A 20,355-nucleotide genomic window follows, 5' to 3' on the forward strand; every position below is an offset into this window, starting at 1 on the left:
ATGATACACTTTTACTATGGTCAGGTGTTAAAATAACTTTCTGGTTCCATGAAAGACTTCAGCACGTAATTAGGGGACTATCTTGTTCGTTACATTATACACTTTTGCCTTTTAAGACACACTTTTACTATGGTCACATGTTCAAATAACTTCCTGGTTCCATAAAAGACTTTAGCACATTATTAGATGACTATCTTGTTCATTACATGATACACTTTTACTATGGTCACGTGTTAAAAGAACTTTCTGGTTCCATAAAAGACTTTAGCACGTTATTAGGGGACTATCTTGTTCGTTTACATTATACACTTTTACTATGGTCACGTGTTAAAATCACTTCCGGGTTCCATAAAAGACTTTAGCACGTTATTAGATGACTATCTTGTTCATTACATTATAAACTTTTGCCTTTTACTTATATTAATGGCTTACCTTTGTTAGCCATTTCTGTTGACATTGGCAACGTCAAGTGATGGCTATAACTTTGTTTAGCGCGACACTTTTATGACTTACTGGAACTCTTCAATAGGATAATGCCAATGAATTGCATTTCAAACTATGGTGCTGTATTGTTTCTTCTCACGTCATATGTAGAGGGGCCATTAAAGATGAAAACAATCAGTAGCCCAGCGAATACAAGAAAGCAAAATAAAAGAAAAAAATATCTGGCAGTCATATACAGGAACCAGATAAAAATGTAACTTGTAAAACATTTGAATGTTCTAACAGTAGTAGTTTACAGTGGAAGGGACCAAGGAGACTTCAAAGGAGGCCCAGCAGCTTGAAAACAATCAAGAAAAGCATCTTAGACAATACCAGTCAATTGGCTGGACATAGCACACATTGAGTTATATACGACTCCACGACATATATTTTCTTTTAATATATTTTAAAACAGCATTTTTTTGAGGATGCACCCAATGAGGAACACTGCAGGAATATTTTCATCTCTTATGCACACGGTGTTTGTTTCATCAGGTCACACACTCCACAGGATCCCCCTGGTCCTAAAAACTAAACACTGTACCTTACACGCTGGGTCATGACGCCAATGCTGTCATGTACGGATGAAAAGAAGGAAGTCCTTGTTGCTGTAAAATAATCCACTTCAAATCTTCCAACAAGCCAAGTTGTGAAAGCTTTATGAAACTGCTGAGTCTTTTTTTATTAGTAGTATTTTTTTACAAATGCCAGTAAACCACTCCAGGCTGTTTGTCCTTTTTGTCACAAAAGGGGGGATGTGAGGAAAACAGTTTTCTTTTCCTCCACCCCCTCGCCTCGTCCGTCCTCACTTGATGTGGACCAACTTCTCGTCCGTTTTCAATCGTTTGCGTCGCGGCTGGATAAACTCGTCCTCGGAGTCCTCAGTTTCGTCCGCCTGCCGCTCCTGCGTCTCGGGGATGTCGTCGTCAGCCGTGACGGGGAAGTTCTGTCCGGGGAAGATCTCCTGCAGCTTCTCCTCAAAGTACAGGCCCACCGCCTTGCCCGAGATGGCCATCTCTGATCCCTCCTGGAAGGAGGGCGGGGTGAAGGATGGGTTGAAGAGACACATGAGATGTGATTAGTGAGGATCAGTGCCCACAGGAGCTTGCTGCACAGAGCACACCGACACACCTGTGACCACCTGTGACCACGCCCCCTCCTCACTGTGGCTCCATGAACAGATTGTTGTCATTCAGCTGCTGTCTTTACATGCACCCAGCTAACATACAGTGCATCTAAAAGTAGTCACACCTTTTGTTATGCTATAGTCTTATTCCAAAATGGAATACATTCTACACAAAATACCCCATAAGGACAATGTGAAAACGTTTATTTTAGAGATTTTTGCATATGTATTTGAATTTTAAAAAAGTATTCCTAGTGCTTTTCACATTTTTTTATCGTACAGACTTATTCCAAAATGGAATACATTCATTTTTGTCCTCTAAATTCTACACAAAACACCCCATAATGACAATGTGAAAGCTTTGTTTTTTTTTAAAGATATTTTTGCAAATGTATTAAAATTAAAAAAACAACTAAGTATTCAAAGGGCTTTTCACATTTTATGTTACAGCCTTATTCCAAATAGAAATACATTAATTTTTGTCCTCAAAATTCTACACACAACACCCCATACTGACAAAGCAAAAATGTTTATTTTAGAGATTTTTGGAAATTTATTACAATTTTAAAAACTAAGTATTCACAACGCTTCTTCTAAAATTGAATAAATTATTTTTTTCCCTCAAAATTCTACACACAATACCCCATCATAATGACGATGTGAAAACATTTACTTTAGAGATTTTTGCTAACGTATTCAAATTTAAAAAACTTAAGTATTCAAAGCATTTTCCACATTTTGTTACGCTACAGCACGTTTCCAAAACGGAACAAATTAATTTTTGTCCTCAAAATACAACAAGACTCCAAGGAGCGTGTTGTGGTCTGTGAGTTAGACTCCACTGAGGTGAAACGAGGCAACCGGCTGCAGCAGTGCAGGAAAACCTTCTTCATGTCGGCTGGGTAGATGGTGGGCGTGGTCATGGAGCTCTGTGCACATAGCCAATGGCCTCTGGCGTAGGCGACACAAGCTTCACAGGGCTTTCAGGCGAGCCGCTGTTGCTTTACTGCTTGATGTGATAAGCCACGCCCACCACCGCCCCAACCAAAATAGTGAACAGTGGGATTCATTGTGCACTCACATTAGGCAGTTATTACCATTACCATCGTAAGTGAGCATGGGTCGTATAATTAATGCAACTGTGCTTTACGCCAGCCACTTAACATAAACCGGGGACCTTGTAGAAATAAACAGTAGCTGGACAGCCACTGTGTTAGCGTGGTGAGGACGACTACTAGCATGGTCGTAAGTTTATTTTGGTCCGTCGCTTCACCCAAACACACCTTAAGAGTCATTGAATTTATGAACTTGCTCCTCCCATCAGTTATTAATGATGAGTCAAAGGAACGGAATGGCTCAAAATAATCCAACTAAAAGCACGATGTAACAGTATGAACATTTTGGTAATTTTAGCGCTGGTAATTTTAGCGCTATCGTTGGATGTGCTCAAAAAATACTGAAATACTTTGGCCAAGTACTTTTTTTTTTTTTTACCACTAAACGGTTAGAAAAGCCACGATTTTGAATGTTTTGTGTTTTCTTATGCTTTAGTTTTTTATCTGTTTTAATGGCTAAGTTGTAATTGTTTTAAATATTGCTATGTACTGTAGCACTTTAACATTTGACAAGCGTGAAACAAACAACATTTATTACTATTATTTATTATTTCTGGCAGGCGTTGTGGCGTCCTACTCTGTCCAGCGGTCCTTGAACGCAGCGTAAAAACACCTGCCTTTCGTGTTCCTCGGAGTATAGAAGGCTCGTAGGTTCTACGTGCACAATTGAATATCTTGGTTGTTCAGACAGTAGGTGTGAATCTTTGGGCACCTAACGATTTGGTCCAATTACTGGGCTGACGATTCCATTCAGAATCGATTCAAAACGATTATTTGGTGTAGTAATTATAATGAAACATTTTCAAAACAGGTTAAAGGTTAGAAAAGTTCTTTCTGGTTGTATGGAGATGGCCTGAAACAGTCTTTTTAAAAATTGATTCTATAAAATGGATTTGTTCTTTTAAACAGATTTTTTTAAATTATGAGTCATTTTGGATGAATAAGAATTGCGATTCGAACGTGAATCGATTTTTTTTGTGCTCCTGTATTAGACAGTAGTGTGTTTATGCAAGTTTAGATTGGGGTATGTCCTTTCTTAATGGGGAAAGACGTTAATGTCTCTTGTTTTCATGTAAGCATCTAAGCTAGCCAGCCGGCGCCAGTGCAGTTAACCACAATTTGTCCATCATTTGGATTTAAAACGGTAACACGAACCATCTGGAGTTGTCATTATCGTTACATCCCTACTCCACCATGTGTCAACATCAGTGTATTCATTCCACGTGCCAGTTATTAACGATAACAGGCAGCTTCCACATCCAAAGATAAAGAGAATACACTCCAAATATTCCACACACTAAAAGTTTCTCATGCGCAAGCAAGCTCATGCACAGGCTTTGCCACAAAATCAACGATATCCTTCCATCCGCCAGTTATTGTCGATAACCGGCCACCTGGCATAAATAGATGACTGATTCAAAATGTACTAAAATGGAGATCATTCCTTCCCATTATCGATGGTAACTAATGATATTGATGACTATAATGAGGAGATCGCTCCTTCCGCCAGTTATTGTTGATAACTGGCCACCTGGCATAAATAGATGACTGATTCAAAATGTACTAAAACGGAGCTCATTCCTTCCCATTATCGATGGTAACTAACGATAATGATGGCATAATGAGGAGATTGCTCCTTCCGCCAGTTATTAATGAAGCTAGGTATGACGGAAGTACTCCTAGTATTGCAGTGAATCTTTCTGTTCTGGACCAAATCAAAACAAAGTTTCCTAGAGCCTCAGCGAGAGGGAGGGAGGACATTTGTCTTACCTGTGTATTAATGGGTTTGTCGTCATCGTAAACCCGGATTATTCGAGACATCTAAAAAGGGGCAATAGTGTTACAACACAGACAAGTCAAGTGGCAGGGGGACAAATGGTGACTTCCTTTCAAACATGCTTTTTGGTGTTAATACAACAGGAGCAGAAAGGCTGTTGGAAATTTGGAGTTCAACCGAAGCTTCGGGGGAAAATACGCCTCAAAACCTTGTCTTCCTTCGGCTTCTTTGTGTTTTAAAGAATGTTAGCGACATCATCTTAAAAACTGTCAATTCAACTCTCTGGGCTGGCTACGGCTGGGCGATAAAACGGTATCAATATATATCGCGTTAGACACATAATCGGTATCAATAAAAACTGTGTTCAATAAAACATTCACATTTTTTTTCTATCCCTTCTTTGTCAGAAGGAAGCTGACGTATGGAAGCAAGGTTGGTTGCATGAACAAAACACTCGCTCTCTGTTAACCCAGCAACGCAGGAAGTGATCAGTGGGAGTGACACCCTAACAGCCAATCCGGGAGCGGTGTCAACTATCAAGTTAGGTTGTCTGGCGGTGGAGTCTTTGCACGAAGTGAGAAGAGAAAGTTGTGAATAAAAGAGGGAAAGTCTGTAAATGATACAAATGAGGTATGTAAATAAACATTTATAAAATATTTCTGTGTAAATAACTCATTTCACAATGTATGTATCTGTGCGTCTAATATATGGAACCATATTTCCCACTATAATTTAGTGGGTGTGGTTTATATCCCGGTAAACTCGATAATCTGGAAAATTCGGTAAATGCAGACCATCAACATTGAAATGTGTGGATTCATTAAAATAAATAAATAAAAACATTCACAGCACCCACACGCCACCGCTCTCATGTGTGCTCTATAGCGTCTATAGTGTGCTTCAAGTTCCATGCTGTCCGGGTTTATTTTTATTATTTCCATTACCGTATTTTTCGGATTATAAATCGCAGTTTGTTTCATAGTTTGGCCGTGGGTACGACATATACTCCGGAGCGATTTATGTGTGAAATTATTAACACATTATTGTAAATATCAAATAATATTATTTATCTCATTCGCGTAAGAGACGAAGCAAATGGCAGCAATCGTCACACACACGTCAGCAATCGTCACTCACACGTCAACCAATAAGAATTCGGCGGGGGAGGGTCATGGCAGAAGTGCATTGTGGGTCATGGGATACTAACTGCTATATGCTACCGCCGTAGCTATTTAAATGGATCACATCAACATTGGCGGTAACTTATAAAAACTGAGAAGGACTGAACAAAAATGGCACCGAAAAGGAAATCATATACTGCAAATTACAAGCTGGACGTAGTGAAATATGCAGCAGAGAACGGCAATCGAGCAGCAGAAAGAAAGGACATACCAGAGGCGACACCGGGGAGGAAGATTTCCTCGGGTTTAGCGATCGGGAGTGACAGATTGTATGGTAAACGTATAGCATGTTCTATATGTTATAGTTACTTGAATGACTCTTGCTATGATGTGTTGCGTTAACATACCAGGCACGTTCTCAGTTGGTTATTTATGCGTCATATAACGTACACTTATTCAGCCTGTTGTTCACTATTCTTTATTTTAAATAGCCTTTCAAATGTCTATTCTTGGTGTTGGATTTTATCAAATATATTTCCCCCAAAAATGTGACTTATACTCCAGTGAGACGTATATATGTTCTTTTCCTTTATTGTGCATTTTCGGCCGGTGCGACGTATACTCCGGAGCGACTTATAGTCAGAAAAATACGGTAGTTACACTCTTTAAATGATTAATTAGGTAACAGAATAGAAATCTAAGCTTTCTTTGATCAATCTTTGCAGCCAAATAAATGTGTCACATACAGTAATAGTCTCCAGACGCCAGAGTCAATGTTTCCAAAGTGTCACTGAACGCACCACACTGCTGCAGTGAGTGGAGCAAAAACAATCAAGGCTGTCTGGAGTAGTTTTGTAGAGAGTAAAGCGGTCTCACTTGTACCAAACGTGGTGTAAGCTTCCTACGTTTTTGTAAATTATACAATTAAGGTATATAAATAAACATTTATAAAATATTTTTCTGTGAATAACTAATTTCACAACATATATACACTATATTGACAAAAGTATTTGGCCACCTGCCTTGACTCACATATGAACTTGAAGTGCCATCCCATTCCTTCAATATGATGTGGGTCCACCTTTTGCAGCTATTACAGCTTCAACTCTTCTGGAAAGGCTGTCTACAAGGTTGCGGAGTGTGTTTATAGGAATTTTCCACCATTCTTCCAAAAGCGCATTGGTGAGGTCACACACTGCTGTTGGTCGAGAAGGCCTGGCTCTCAGTCTCCGTTCTAATTCATCCCAGAGATGTTCTATCGGGCTCAGGTCAGGACTCTGTGCAGGCCAGTCAAGTTCATCCACACCAGACTCTGTCATCCATTGTCTTTATGGACCTTGTTTTGTGCACAGTCAGGTTGGAAGAGGAAGGGGCCCGCTCCAAACTGTTCCCACAAGGTTGGGAGCATGGAATTGTCCAAAATGGTTTGGTATCCTGGAGCATTCAAAGTTCCTTTAACTAGAACTAAGGGGCCAAGCCCAACTCCTGAAAAACAACCCCACACCATAATTCCTCTTCTACCAAATTTCACTCAGCACAATGCAGTCCGAAATGTACCGTTCTACTGGCAACCTCCAAACCCAGACTCGTCCATCAGATTGCCAGATGGAAAAGCGTGATTCATCACTCCAGAGAACATGTCTCCACTGCCCTAGAGTCCAGTGGTGATGTGCTTTACACCACTGCATCCAATGCTTTTGGTGATTTATGGCTTAGATGCAGCTGCTTGGCTATGGAAACCCATTACATGAAGTTCTCTGCGTATCGTACGTGGGCTAATTGGAAGGTCACATGAAGTTTGGAGCGCTGTGGCAGAAAGTCTTTGCACTATGCGCTTCAGCATCCGCTGACCCCCCCCCTGTCAGTTTACGTGGCCTACCACTTCGTAGCTGAGTTGCTGTTGTTCCCAAACTCTTCCATTTTCTTATAATAAAGCCGAAAGTTGACTTTGGAATATTTAGGACCGAGGAAATTTCATGACTGGATTTGTTGCACAGGTGGCATCCTATGACAGTTCAACGCTGGAAATCACTGAGCTCCTGAGAGCGGCTCATTCTATCACAAATGTTTGTAGGAACAGTCTCCATGCCTAAGTGCTTGATTTCATACACCTGTGGCCGGGCCAAGTGATTAGGACACCTGATTCTGATCATTTAAATGGGTGGCCAAATACTTTTGGCAATATAGTGTATCTGCGGCTTATAGTCCAGTGCGGCTAATATATGGAAACATATTCATCCATTTTCTACCGCTTGTCCCCCTTGCTGGAGCCTGAGTGTGGTTTATGTCTCTGTGAGCTCGATAATTGGGAAAATCGGTAAATGCAGATCGTCACTTTGAAATAAATAAATAAAAACACTCACGGCACCCACACGCCACCGCTCTCACGTGTGCTCTATTGCGTCGGCTTTGTGGAAACTGTTTGCGTACTTCAAGTTCCATGCCATCCGGGTTTATTTGTATTATTTCCATTAGTTACACTCTTTAAATGATTATACGGGTAACATAATAGAAATCAAAGCTTTTTTCGATCGATCTTTGCAGCCAAATAAGTTGGTCACATACAGTAATAGTCCGTGTTTCCAAGTGTCAGTGAACGCACCACACTGCTACAGTAAAGGAAGCGAAGACAATGGAGGCTGTCTTAAGAAGTAGTTTTGTAGAGAGTAAGGCTGTCTCCCACACAGGCAGATGTACAAAAGTGGTGTGAGCTCCCTACCTTTTTGTAAATGATACAATTAAGGTATGTAAATAAACATTTATAAAATATTTCTGTGTAAATAACTCATTCCACAATGTATATATCTGCGGCTCATAGTCCAGTGCGACTAATATATGGAAACATATTTTTCACAAAAATGTAGTGGGTGTGATTTATATTCCGGTGAGCTTGATAGTCCAAAGAATTCGGTAAGTGCAGATCGGCACTTACCAACATTAAAATGTGTGGAATAATTTAAATAAATAAATCAAAAGACTCACTCACTCCCTACGTTCTTGCCAGGACTCCCTTGAAAAATTGTTTTTTTAATCTCAATGGAATTTTTTCCTGGTTAAATAAAGGCCTAAAAAATGGGTACCATTAGTCCAATTACCTTTATTTTGACTTCTCAAAAAAAGGCAGGGTTGTTGTGCCTTGGGGGGGGGGGGGGGGGGGAGCTTTCATTTTTTAAAAAAAGTTTCTAAATTAAGCGATGCTTGGCGGTCATTGCCTTCAGTGTGAAAAGGAAGATGAGCTTTGCAAAAGTATGCCAAACTTTACACTCTTTGAAGCTCACTGGTGTGAATAATTGATTCCTTAAAGTTCATTTATAGGAAGGCTGGGGAATTAAAACATCTCATTTGGTGTCCCTGGTCTGTGGAACGCTACTGCTGGAAGCCACTCGCTAATGAGAAACTTGTGTGGGGAAAAGAGAATAAGCATAACCTGACCCAATCTCGTTATTATGTCAGGAATGTGATAGGTACCTCCCCCAGGGAGGTGTCCTGACTAGATGCCCGAACCACCTCATCTGACTCCTCTCGACTCCTCCCGAATAACAGAGCTTCTCACCCTAAGGAAAAGCCCCGCCACCAGATGGAGGAAACTCATTTCAGTCGCTTGTACCCGTGATCTTGTCCTTTCGGTCATAACCCAAATATCATGACCATAGGTGAGGATGGGAACGTAGATCGACCGGTAAATCGAGAGCTTTGCCTTCCGGCTCAGCTCCTTCTTTACCACAACGGATCGATACAGGGTCCGCATTACTGAAGACGCCGCACCGATCCGCCTGTCGATCTCACGATCCATTCTTCCCTCACTCGTGAACAAGACCCCGAGGTACTTGAACTCCTCCATTTGGGTCAAGATCTCTTCCCCAACCCGCAGATGGCACTCCACCCTTTTCCGGGCGAGAACCATGAACTCGGACTTGCAGGTGCTGATTCTCATCCGAGTCGCTTCACACTCGGCTGCGAACCGATCCAGTGAGAGCTGAAGATCCTGGTCAGTTGAAGCCATCAGGACCACATAATCTGCAAAAAGCAGAGACCTAATACTGCAGCCACCAAGCCGGATCCCCTCAACATCCTGACTGCACTTAGAAGTTCTGTCCATAAAAGTTATGAACAGAATTGGTGACAAAGGGCAGCCTTGGCGGAGTCCAACCCTCACTGAAAACGGGTCCGACTTACTGCCGGCCGGCAATGCGGACCAAGCTCTGACACGATCATACAGGGAGCGGACCGCCACAATCGGAGAGTCCCATACCCCGTACTCTCTTGAGCACTTTCCACAGGACTTCCCTTGGTCAAATGCCTTCTCCAAGTCCACAAAGCACATGTAGACTGGTTGGGCAAACTCCTATGAACCCTCAAGGACTCTACCGAGACTACAGAGCTCAAATATACACAACCAAAACAAATAAAATGGCTAAATAAAGTTATTGTGACCAAAATTATGCACACAATCAAATACTTTAACCAAGTTGTATTTAAAAAAAATAATTAACTAAGTCAATAGACACACAAAGTACTTTCTTGGCAGAGTAAACATGAAATATTGTTCTGGCTTTATAAGAGCCATATTATTTGTATGTGTGTGTTCAATTATGTTTATCTTCTTCCATTTTAATTTGTTAATTTTTTTTTAAACTTCTGGTTTTTGCGTCACTTCCTGCTGAACATAAAATATATCCTGTCTGTCTATATAGTCTGTTTCAACTTGACACTGGGGAGTTTATATCGATCACTTTGTGTCAAAACAGCATGTTTATAATGTAATACTGTATCTTAGTTGTTTAGAAAGTAATGTGTTTACACAAGTGTAAATTGGGTTATGATGCTATACTGTTGGATAAGATCAGAGCAATCGGATTTGATAAAACCTCATGGAGCTGGATGCAATCTTACTTGGAGGGGAGGAAACAGGTGGTAGAGGTGAACGGCACCGTGTCCCCCCTCTCAGTAAGCTGTGGAGTGCCCCAAGGCAGTATATTAGGGCCTTTACTGTTCCTAATATACATAAACTACATGTCATCAGCATGCGACTGTGAATTGTTCTTGTTTGCTGATGACTCGGCCCTGCTGGTATCCGACAAGTACAAGTCACAGGTGGAGAAAATCCTCAGTGCTGAACTCTGTAGAATTTGCACCTGGCTCGCTGACAACAAGCTATCCATACACTTGAGTAAAACGGAATCCATCCTATTTGGGTCCCACATCAACCTTAAGAAAGTCAGTGACGAAGTACATGTCAAACTACTTCCTTAACGTAAATGACCGCCAGAACCACAACACCAGGGGGCGCTCCACTAACCACGTTAAACCCAGATTCCGATCTAACAGAGGTCTTAACTCATTCTCTTTCTATGCCACATCAATATGGAATGCACTCCCAACAGGTGTAAAAGAAAGGGCATCTCTATCCCACTTCAAAACCGCACTAAAAGAACACCTCCAGGCAACTTATTCGGGTGCTACCATTTAGTGGTCAATTGTACGGAATATGTACTGCACTGTGCAATCTACTAATAAAAGTTTCAATCAATCAATCAATGTTTCTTTACTGGGAAAAGACACTAATGTCCCTTGTTTTCATGTTAACATTTAAGCTAGCTAGCAAGCTAAAGCCAGTCGGTCCAAAGTTTTATCAACGTGTGGTTACAAATCACGTTTTTTTAAAATCATTTTATTTGAATACTCGCAAGTGCTCTTCTTGCAGCCCCTAACAAGAATAGATGCACAGGCTGGCAAAGGTACACTGTTCATTTTCACATATCGTTCGATGAATTGACTTATGAAATATTGGAACTGGTCTAGTGACGGGTTTAAAAAATGCGAACAATTTTGAGGATATAGGGCATTGTAGAACTATGACTGTGTCAATTAATTTGAATGGGAATTTCCTGGAATTTTGGGGAAACCGGGAATTAATGAAAGTATTGATATTAGCACTATTGTTCTAGATGATATGAATGGGTTGGTGTTGGAAGTTTTCGAATCGGTTTAGAAATGTTGACATAGTAACAGTTTGAGTTGAGAATTGTTATTTCGGAATTCCTGGAATTTGAGAAAACGGGGAATTTGTATGAAAAAAAACCTAGCTTTTGTTCTCCCAACTAAGAGGAATGTTTTCAAGGTGTAATGGTTGGATTTGGTTGAAAAATGTGCACTGTGAAAACTTTCCAGGAAAAGGTAAAAATAGAGCTTTGGAAAACCGGGGGTTCAGGGAATTCCTGGAATTTTCTTGAACATGGAAAATGGTAGTTTGACTGTCCAAGGTGAGTGGAGTGTGTGGATGTTGGAACGGTTCGAATCGGTTGAGAAATGTTGGATATGGAGAGGTTTGTATATTGCCCATTCATTTTCAATGGGGGAAAAGTCCTGGTAATTCCGGGTAATCAGAGAATTTTCCAAACCGGAAAACATGCTGGCAGAAGTTTGTATATTGCCCATTCATTGTCAATGGGGAGAAATTCTGGGAAAACCGGGAATTTGGGGAAAGGGAAATCATGTTTTGTTTTGATATCTCAGAAGAGTATAGTGTGTGGATGGTTTAAAGGTCGGAATCGGGTTTAAAAAATGCAAACACTTTTGAGAATTTAGGGCATTGTATAACATTAAACAGCATGTTTAATGTTATAATGTCTTCCACGAGACGCTGAACTGCTGCGGTAAAGGTCAAATCGAGTCCTTTTTCTAAACAGCATGTTTAATGTTATACTGTATCTTAGTTGTTTACAAAGTTATGTGTTTACACAAGTTTAAATTGGGTTATGACGTTTCTTTACTGGGGAAACGACAACGTAGTTAGTTAGCAACACAAGTCAAAAGAAAGGATGTTTGTGTCCCTTGCTTTTATGTTAACATTTAAGCGAGCTAGCTAGCCAGTCGGTCCACAGTTTTATCAACGTGTGGTTACAAATCAGGTTTTTTTAATAATTTTTTTTTTTTTATTACAGCCCCTAACAAAAATAGATGCTCTGGCTGGCAAAGGTACACAGTTAATTTTCACATATCGTTCGATGAATTGACTTATGGAGTATCGGTCCAGGTCTAGTGACAGTTGATATACGCTACGTTAAATATTAATTTCCAATAAATAGTCCAAGTTCACTGATCACGGATGAAATCGTTGTATCCAGCATCGGTTAGTCCCAGGATGTCCCCTTCCTCTGTGGTTGCGTAACAATTTTTGCTTTGTGATCAGAGTGGCAACAGTGAACGCTTTTGGACTGGCAAAGCAGACTGTATCAGTTATTGTCCGCCATGTATGTCGCAGACTCAACGTCTAGGTCCAGAGTATATAAAGTCACCAAAAAGGAATGGACAATGAAGGTGAAGGAAAAAGAGTGAGGAGTGTCCTGACCAGATATCTACATCCCTAGTTTGATTAATGTTAAATGTTCTTTATCACATTGTTTACATGTCTACTAAAGATTTGATTAATTTATGATGTCTCAGGTGTGATTCACTACAATAGGGCCCCACAGCACACTGGATTCCAGTTAATTGAAATACCACAACACTGGATATTGTTCAGATAAGTTAAATTTAAGAACTTGCACACAAAGCAACACTGGAGATGACTATGACGTGCGCATTTTCCGCGCATGCGTACTAGGTCACGTTGCGCCGGCGGACGGAGGGGGTCGGGGGTCTTAAGCGGTGGCATTGTTGCGTGTGGACACGGATAAGGTTAGGTGTGATTTACCCTGGATAACCTTATCCGGCTTAGAGTAAACGGGGCCTGAGAGTCTCTTTTAAATTAAGTGTGGCGTTCATTGCATTCAAGGGCGCAATTGCGCACTATTTTTCCCACTTCAGCGCATTAATAGGACCCTTAGTTAGTTAGCAACACAAGTGAAAAAGCTATGGTCAGATTCTCTCGACACCTTCAGGAAATGTCAGAAGCAGGATAAGGAACAAGTGATTAGATTCTTCTTATTTGTGTGTGTGTGTGTATGGTAATGCACCAGCCCCGCCTCCACCCACAGAGACAAAGAGAGTGAACGACTGACAAGAGTCCTTTGATTTAATTTCAGTGAAGAACAAAAGAAGTCAGCTGCTGAGACCTACGCATAGAGTGAACTAGGGATGTAACGACATCACGTTATTGTCACTAAAGTGACCAGAATTAGCGTTATTGTCACAGTACTGTAGTACATGCTCAAAAAGTACTTTACATTATCGTCACAGTTCTGTAGAATGTGCTCAAAAAGTATGTGTACACATCATTACAGTATTGTAGAACGTGCTCAAAAAGTACTTAAACACATTATCATCACAGTATTTTAGAATGTCCTCAAAATTACTTAAACACATTATCGTCACAGTACTGTAGAATGAGCTCAATAAGTATTTTAACATTATCATCGCAGTACTGTAGAATGTGCTCAATAGGTACTTAAACACATTGTTGTCACAGAAATGCAGAATGTGCTCAAAAAGTACTTATACACTTATAACCAGGTTTTATTTAAAAAAATGTAATACAATAAATAAATAGTTGCGCAATACACTTAGTAATATGTCATATAATAATATTGTTTGGGAGTCTTAAGAGCCTTATTATTTTTCTTTTTGAGTTTTTGAATATGTTTATCGTATTCCGTTTGAATTTATAAAAGCTTGTTTTTCAAATAATGAAGAGAAAAAAACGGTTTATGTGACGTCACGCAATTTCACTTCCTGTTGTCGTAATGCTTGCAGTATAGAACGACACTCTTTTCTAACATCTTAGTTGCTCAGACAGTAAGTGTTTATAGAAGTTTATATTGGTGTATGTTTATTTAATGGGGAAAGAGGTTAAAGGGGAACTGCACTTTTTTGTGAAATTTTGCCTATCTTTCACAATCATTATGAGCGACATGGCGACAGATGGATTTTCTAAAATGCATTTTGAATATTAAATAAACATAAATAGAAGTTTGCTTACAGCTGAGCCAATGGGGGCTCCACTATTCCGCCCATAAAATCCAATAAAAATAACCATTTAAAATGCGCCAACAATACTCCATTTTTACATTTGGTGACTTGAATATTAACAAGTATTAGTGATTTTGTTATTATAAGCGCTAAGGCAGATTAACTTTTTATAGCGGCGCCATTATCACTTCCGGGTGTGCCTATGTTTACATCATCGAGTGTCTGCTGCTTCCTCGCTCCCTGTAAGTTTATTCTAGATCATAAATCATGCCTCTCACCTGGACAGAAGAAGTCTGAGTAGTTATTCCGACAAGTTGGCACACTTTGACAGCCACTTAGGACCCGAAAATGGCCAGAACGACACGAAAAGATGCCTGGTTGTGCCCCCCGTTTCTTCACGAGGATTATGAGACATTCTTCATCTAAACGGGATTATATGAAAATCCTACCAGTCGGCATCCTAATGACAGCAGACATTGTACAGTAAGTGAAGTTGTATTATGTTTGTTGGATCTCAAAGTCTGCAGTGAGTAATAATCAGTGATGAAGAACAAAAAAAAGAGCAAACTTTGTGATGCGTTTTTGAAATTATAAATATACGTAAATATCAAATGTTATTATAAATGTTACTACATTACATATATACTGACATGTATACAAAACCCTAATGGAGGTGTTTGGATGTTTTTTAAGGGCTTTATAGGCAGAACTGAACGGCTCCGATAGGCTCCATTGTAAGTGGGCTTTTGATCGCATTAATTAGTATTCAGGATTAAAAAAAAAAATTGTCATGTCTTTCATAAGGATTGTGAACGATTCCAACAAATCGTTCCACAAAAAGTGCAGTTCCCCTTTAATGTCTCTTGTATTCAGGTTAGCATATAAGCTAGCTAGTGCTATTTGCTTCTCCAGTACAGACATGGAGCACCGTTTGAGACAAAAAAGAGGAAAATCTACAAAAAAAAGAGGAAAATTGACCAAAAAAAGTGGAAAAGGTCTATCGGTACAAAGTGCTGCCATGCAAGCCCTGAAGAAAGAAAACATAGAAAATCAAGACTACATGTCCTGCAATTGGGTGCATTTCTACACAATATTTTACCTTTAGATTTATTCTCAACTACCAACCTCTTTTGGCTGTCATTTTGACACTTATATGTCCCATGTCATCTGCCACAGAAAAATTACTAACATTATTATCATTAAAAATGTCAAATTATATCATAAGCATGCAAAGAAGTCAGAAATTGTTGGCAACTCTATCCTGTAGCCACGCCCCCTCAGGTAATATACTTCCTGTGCTGTGACCTCTGTTTACATTTGTCACGTCAAAAATATATATTCTCGCTAGCTACTAATAAATACTCTACAACTACAACTGGTTGGGATTGTAATCATCCAAATATGATTCACAGCAAAGTAGAAAGCCGTCAACTTTATGGTTAAGAGATCGAACGCGGGCGAAAACAAGTAAGTTAGCTAGATGATGCTAACTATGCTAACTAGTGAGCTTGTTTCCGTGCTCCTGATCGTCTCCCTGTCTTACAACTCAGTGCACAGTTCAGGCAAGAGGAACAGCGAGTACCTGCGGCTGAGGCGAGGGTTCAACAAATTTTGTGCGCATTAAAGTTAAAGTTAAAGTACCAATGATTGTCATACACACAGTAGGTGTGGTGAAATTTGTCCTCTGCATTTGACCCATCCCCTTGTTCACCCCCTGGGAGGTGAGGGGAGCAGTGGGCAGCAGCGGTGACTTCCAACTCTTGATGCTGAGTGCCAAGCAGGGAGGTAATGGGTCCCATTTTTATAGTCTTTGGTATGACTTGGCCAAACTCACAACCTACCGATCTCAGGGCGGACACTTTAACCACTATTTAATATTAATTTAAAATGGCAATACTAACCGTGGGAAGTTGTATGCGGTTTATCATTATACAGTTTATCGTTATATCTCCAGAGTGAACCCTCTTGTGTTATGTTTGGAAGTGACATTTCCTGTCAATTACCTCCGGCAGGGGCATTTACTTGCATTTGTCTGTGCTGGTTAGCGACTTAGCTCAAACACTTTTGGGAAGATTTTGCTGACATTTTTAGGAAATGTCAGAAACAAGCGATTACATTTTGGGGGTTGATCCTGACTTTGGTGTGGATTCAGGATTTTTAACTATTGGGTGATAAGGTCTGGAGGTGGTATGCGCTCTCAAAGTGCTTAGCTAGTTTTATATACCGTATTTTCCGCACTACAAGGCGCACCGGATTATAAAGCGCACCTTTAATGAATGGCATATTTTAAAACTTTGTTCATATATAAGGCGCACCGCATTATAAGGCGCACTGCACTATAAGGCGCGTAGAATTGACGCTACAGTAGAGGCTGGGGTTACGTTATGCATCCATTAGATGAAGCTGCGCTAAAGGGAATGTCAACAAAACAGTCAGATAGGTCAGTCAAACTTTATTAATAGATTACAAACCAGCATTCTGACGTCTTAAGTTTAAACTCTGCGTCGTAAGAGTGTCTCTTAATAGGAGCCATTTTGGGGTCTTTACATAAACAAACGAATGGAAATGAAACGGCACGCTTCGCGCAGTCATATATCCCAGCATGCACCGCGCGCTTCTTCTTCTTCTACGGGGGAAAATGAAGTCGGCGGCTGCTTACCGTAGTTGCGATTGATTGATTGATTGACACTTTTACCTGTTGGAGGCTCAATATTGGTCCATATATAAGGCGCACCGGATTATAAGGCGCACTGTCAGCTTTTGACAAAATTGGAGGTTTTTAGGTGCGCCTTATAGTGCGGAAAATACAGTAAGTTTACATGAGTTTTGAAGTTGTTTTTGACATAAATGTTTAGCAGTTGTATGTGTTAGGTTTGTTTTCCTTACTACCACCCTAAAACCAAGGTACCTATCAACCCGCCATAGGGTCCCGTTACACTCCTACTGATCACTGCGTCATGCGTGTCATGCACACGCTCACTCACACGCTCACACGCGCACACACACACACACACACACACACACACACACACACACACACACACACACACACACACACACACACACACACACACACACACACACACACACACACACACACACACACACACACACACACACACACACACACACACACACACACACACACACACACACACACACACACACACACACACACACACACACACACACACGACGTCATTCCCCGAGCAGGCCAAAGAAAGTCATGCCGCTCACCTCGTTGTACTTTGCACAGTTTTTGAAGACCAAGCGCATGTCAGACACAAAATCCTGGATGGTGCTGTAGTCCTGGGAGCTGCGCAGCTGCAGCTTTCTCTTCACCTTAGTCAGGTCCATGGGGTTCTTGATGATTCGGTAGTAGTTTGGCACCTGAATCAGCGGATGAGAAAACACCTTCAGTATGTACGTGAACAGAGTAAACTGTGTGTTTGTGTTACTCACAGAGCTGGGGACGGGCTCCCTGAAGCCCACGCTGAGCTCGTGACAGAAGATGTACAGCAGGAGGCGCTCACACCGCTGCAGATGTAAGAAGGTCATGAGCAATGACAATTTGCAATTCCAGTAGCCACACCGTCGATACGCGTGAGCAGAACTGAAATGCTTGAATGTCCAGGGTGAGTGGAGTGTGTGGATGTTGGAACGGTTCCAATCGGTTGAGAAATGTGTGCTATGTAGGTTTGTATATATTGCCCATCCATTTTCCAAGGGGGGGAAATTCCTAGTAATTCCAGGTAATCAGGGAATTTTTTTAACCGGGAAGCATGCTGGCAGAAGTTTGTATATTGCCCATTCATTGTTAATGGGTAGAAATTCTGGGAAAACCGGGACTTTTGGGAAAGGGTAAACATGTTTTGCGTTCGATATCTCAGAAAAGTAGAGCGTGTGCATGGTTTAAAGGTAGGAACAGAGTTTATAAAATGTGAAAAATGTAGAGCATTTAGGACATTGCAAAACTATGAATGTGTTTATTTATTCGAATAGGAATTTCCTGGGAATTTGAAAACCGGGAATTAATGAAAGTATTGATATTAGCACAATTGTCCTAGATGATATTAATGGGTTAGTGTTGGAAGTTTTCCAACCGGTTTAAAAATGTTGACGTAGTAACAGTTTGAGTATTTTAGAATTCCTGGAATTTTCAAGAAAACAGGGAATTTATATGAAAAAAAAACTACTTTTGTTGTCCCAACTAAGAGGAATGTTTTGAAGGCAGAATGGTTGGAATTGGTTGAAAAATGTTGACTGGGAAAATTTCCAGGAAAAGGTGAACATAGGGCTTTGGAAAACCGGGTGTTCTGGGAATTACTGGAATTTTTTTGAACATGGAAAAGGCAGTTTCACTGTCTAAGGTGAATGGAGTGAGTGGATGTTGGAACGGTTCCAATTGGTTGAGAAATGTGGGATATGGAGAAGTTTGTAGATTGCTCATTCATTGTCAATCTGGAGAAATACCGGGAAAACCGGGAATTTGGGGAAAGGGAAATCATGTTTTGCGTTTGATATCTCGGAAAAGTATAGTGTGTGAGTGGTTTAATGGTCAGGACCAGGTTTAAAAAATGCGAAACATTTTGAGAATTTAGGGCATTGTAGAACTATGAATGTGTCCATTCATTTGAATGGCAATTTCCTGGAAATTTGGGAATTTCGGGAAAACCGGGAATTTATAAAAGTATTGATATTAGCACAATTGTCCTAGATGATATGAATGGGTTGGTGTTGGAAGTTTTCGAATCGGTTTAAAAATGTTGACATAGTAACAGTTTGAGTTGAGAATTGGTATTTTGGAATTCCCAGAATTTGACAAAACACGGAATTTGTATGAAAAAAAAAAATTACTTTTGTTATCCCAACTAAGAGGAATGTTTTGATGGCGGAATTGTTGGATTTGGTTGAAAAATGTGCACTGTGAAAACTTTTCAGGAAAAGGTGAAAACGGCTTTGGAAAACCAGGAGTTCTGGGAATTCCTGGAATTTTTTGTAACATGTTAAATGGTAGTTTGACTGTCGAAGGTGAGTGGAGTGTGTGGATGTTGGAACGGTTCGAATCGGTTGAGAAATGTGGAAGTTTGTATATTGCCCATTAATTTTCAATGGGGGGAAATTCCTGGGAATTCAGGGTAATCAGGGAATTTTCCGAACCTGGAAACATGCTGGCAGAAGTTTGTATATTGCCCATTCATTGTCAATGGGGGGAAATTCTGGGAAAACCGGGAATTTGGGGAAAGGGAAATCATGTTTTGCGTTTGATATCTCAAAAAAGTAGTGTGTGGATGGTTTAAAGGCCTACTGAAATGAATTTTTTTTATTTAAACGGGGATAGCAGATCCATTCTATGTGTCATACTTGATCATTTCGCGATATTGCCATATTTTTGCTGAAAGGATTTAGTAGAGAACGACGATAAAGTTCGCAACTTTTGGTCGCTGATAAAAAAAAGCCTTGCCCCTACCGGAAGTAGCGTGACATCACAAGCTGGAGTGCTGCTCACATTTCCCTTTTGTTTACACCAGCAGCGAGAGAGATTCGGACCGAGAAATCGACGATTACCCCATTAATTTGAGCGAGGATGAACAATTTGTGGATGAGGAAAGTGAGAGTGAAGGACTATAGTGCAGTGCAGGACGTATAGTCCAGTGCAGGACGTATCTTTTTTCGCTCTGACCGTAACTTAGGTACAAGGGTTCATTGGATTCCACACTTTTTCCTTTTTCTATTGTGGATCACGGATTTGCATTTTAAACCACCTCGGATACTATATCCTCTTGAAAATGAGAGTCGAGAACAGGAAATGAACATTCACAG

At 40.4% G+C, this 20,355-nt stretch overlaps 1 protein-coding gene across 1 annotated transcript in view; it reads right to left on the bottom strand.

Annotated features, from left to right (window-relative positions):
• Window positions 1-557: 557 nt before the first annotated feature.
• Window positions 558-20,355, bottom strand: part of LOC133648334 (E3 ubiquitin-protein ligase TRIM33-like) — a 32,696-nt gene continuing 12,898 nt past the window's right edge. The window contains exons 6-9 of the mRNA XM_062044368.1: window positions 17,995-18,069; window positions 17,770-17,922; window positions 4,495-4,545; window positions 558-1,510 (exon numbers count right to left, since the gene is read on the bottom strand). Coding sequence (XP_061900352.1) covers window positions 1,289-1,510; window positions 4,495-4,545; window positions 17,770-17,922; window positions 17,995-18,069 — 501 coding nt within the window. The 3' untranslated portion in view covers window positions 558-1,288. The remainder of the gene's footprint in view (window positions 1,511-4,494; window positions 4,546-17,769; window positions 17,923-17,994; window positions 18,070-20,355) is intronic.

This window comes from Entelurus aequoreus, linkage group LG01 (genome assembly GCF_033978785.1).
Source record: "Entelurus aequoreus isolate RoL-2023_Sb linkage group LG01, RoL_Eaeq_v1.1, whole genome shotgun sequence".
NCBI classification, from domain to species: domain Eukaryota; kingdom Metazoa; phylum Chordata; class Actinopteri; order Syngnathiformes; family Syngnathidae; genus Entelurus; species Entelurus aequoreus.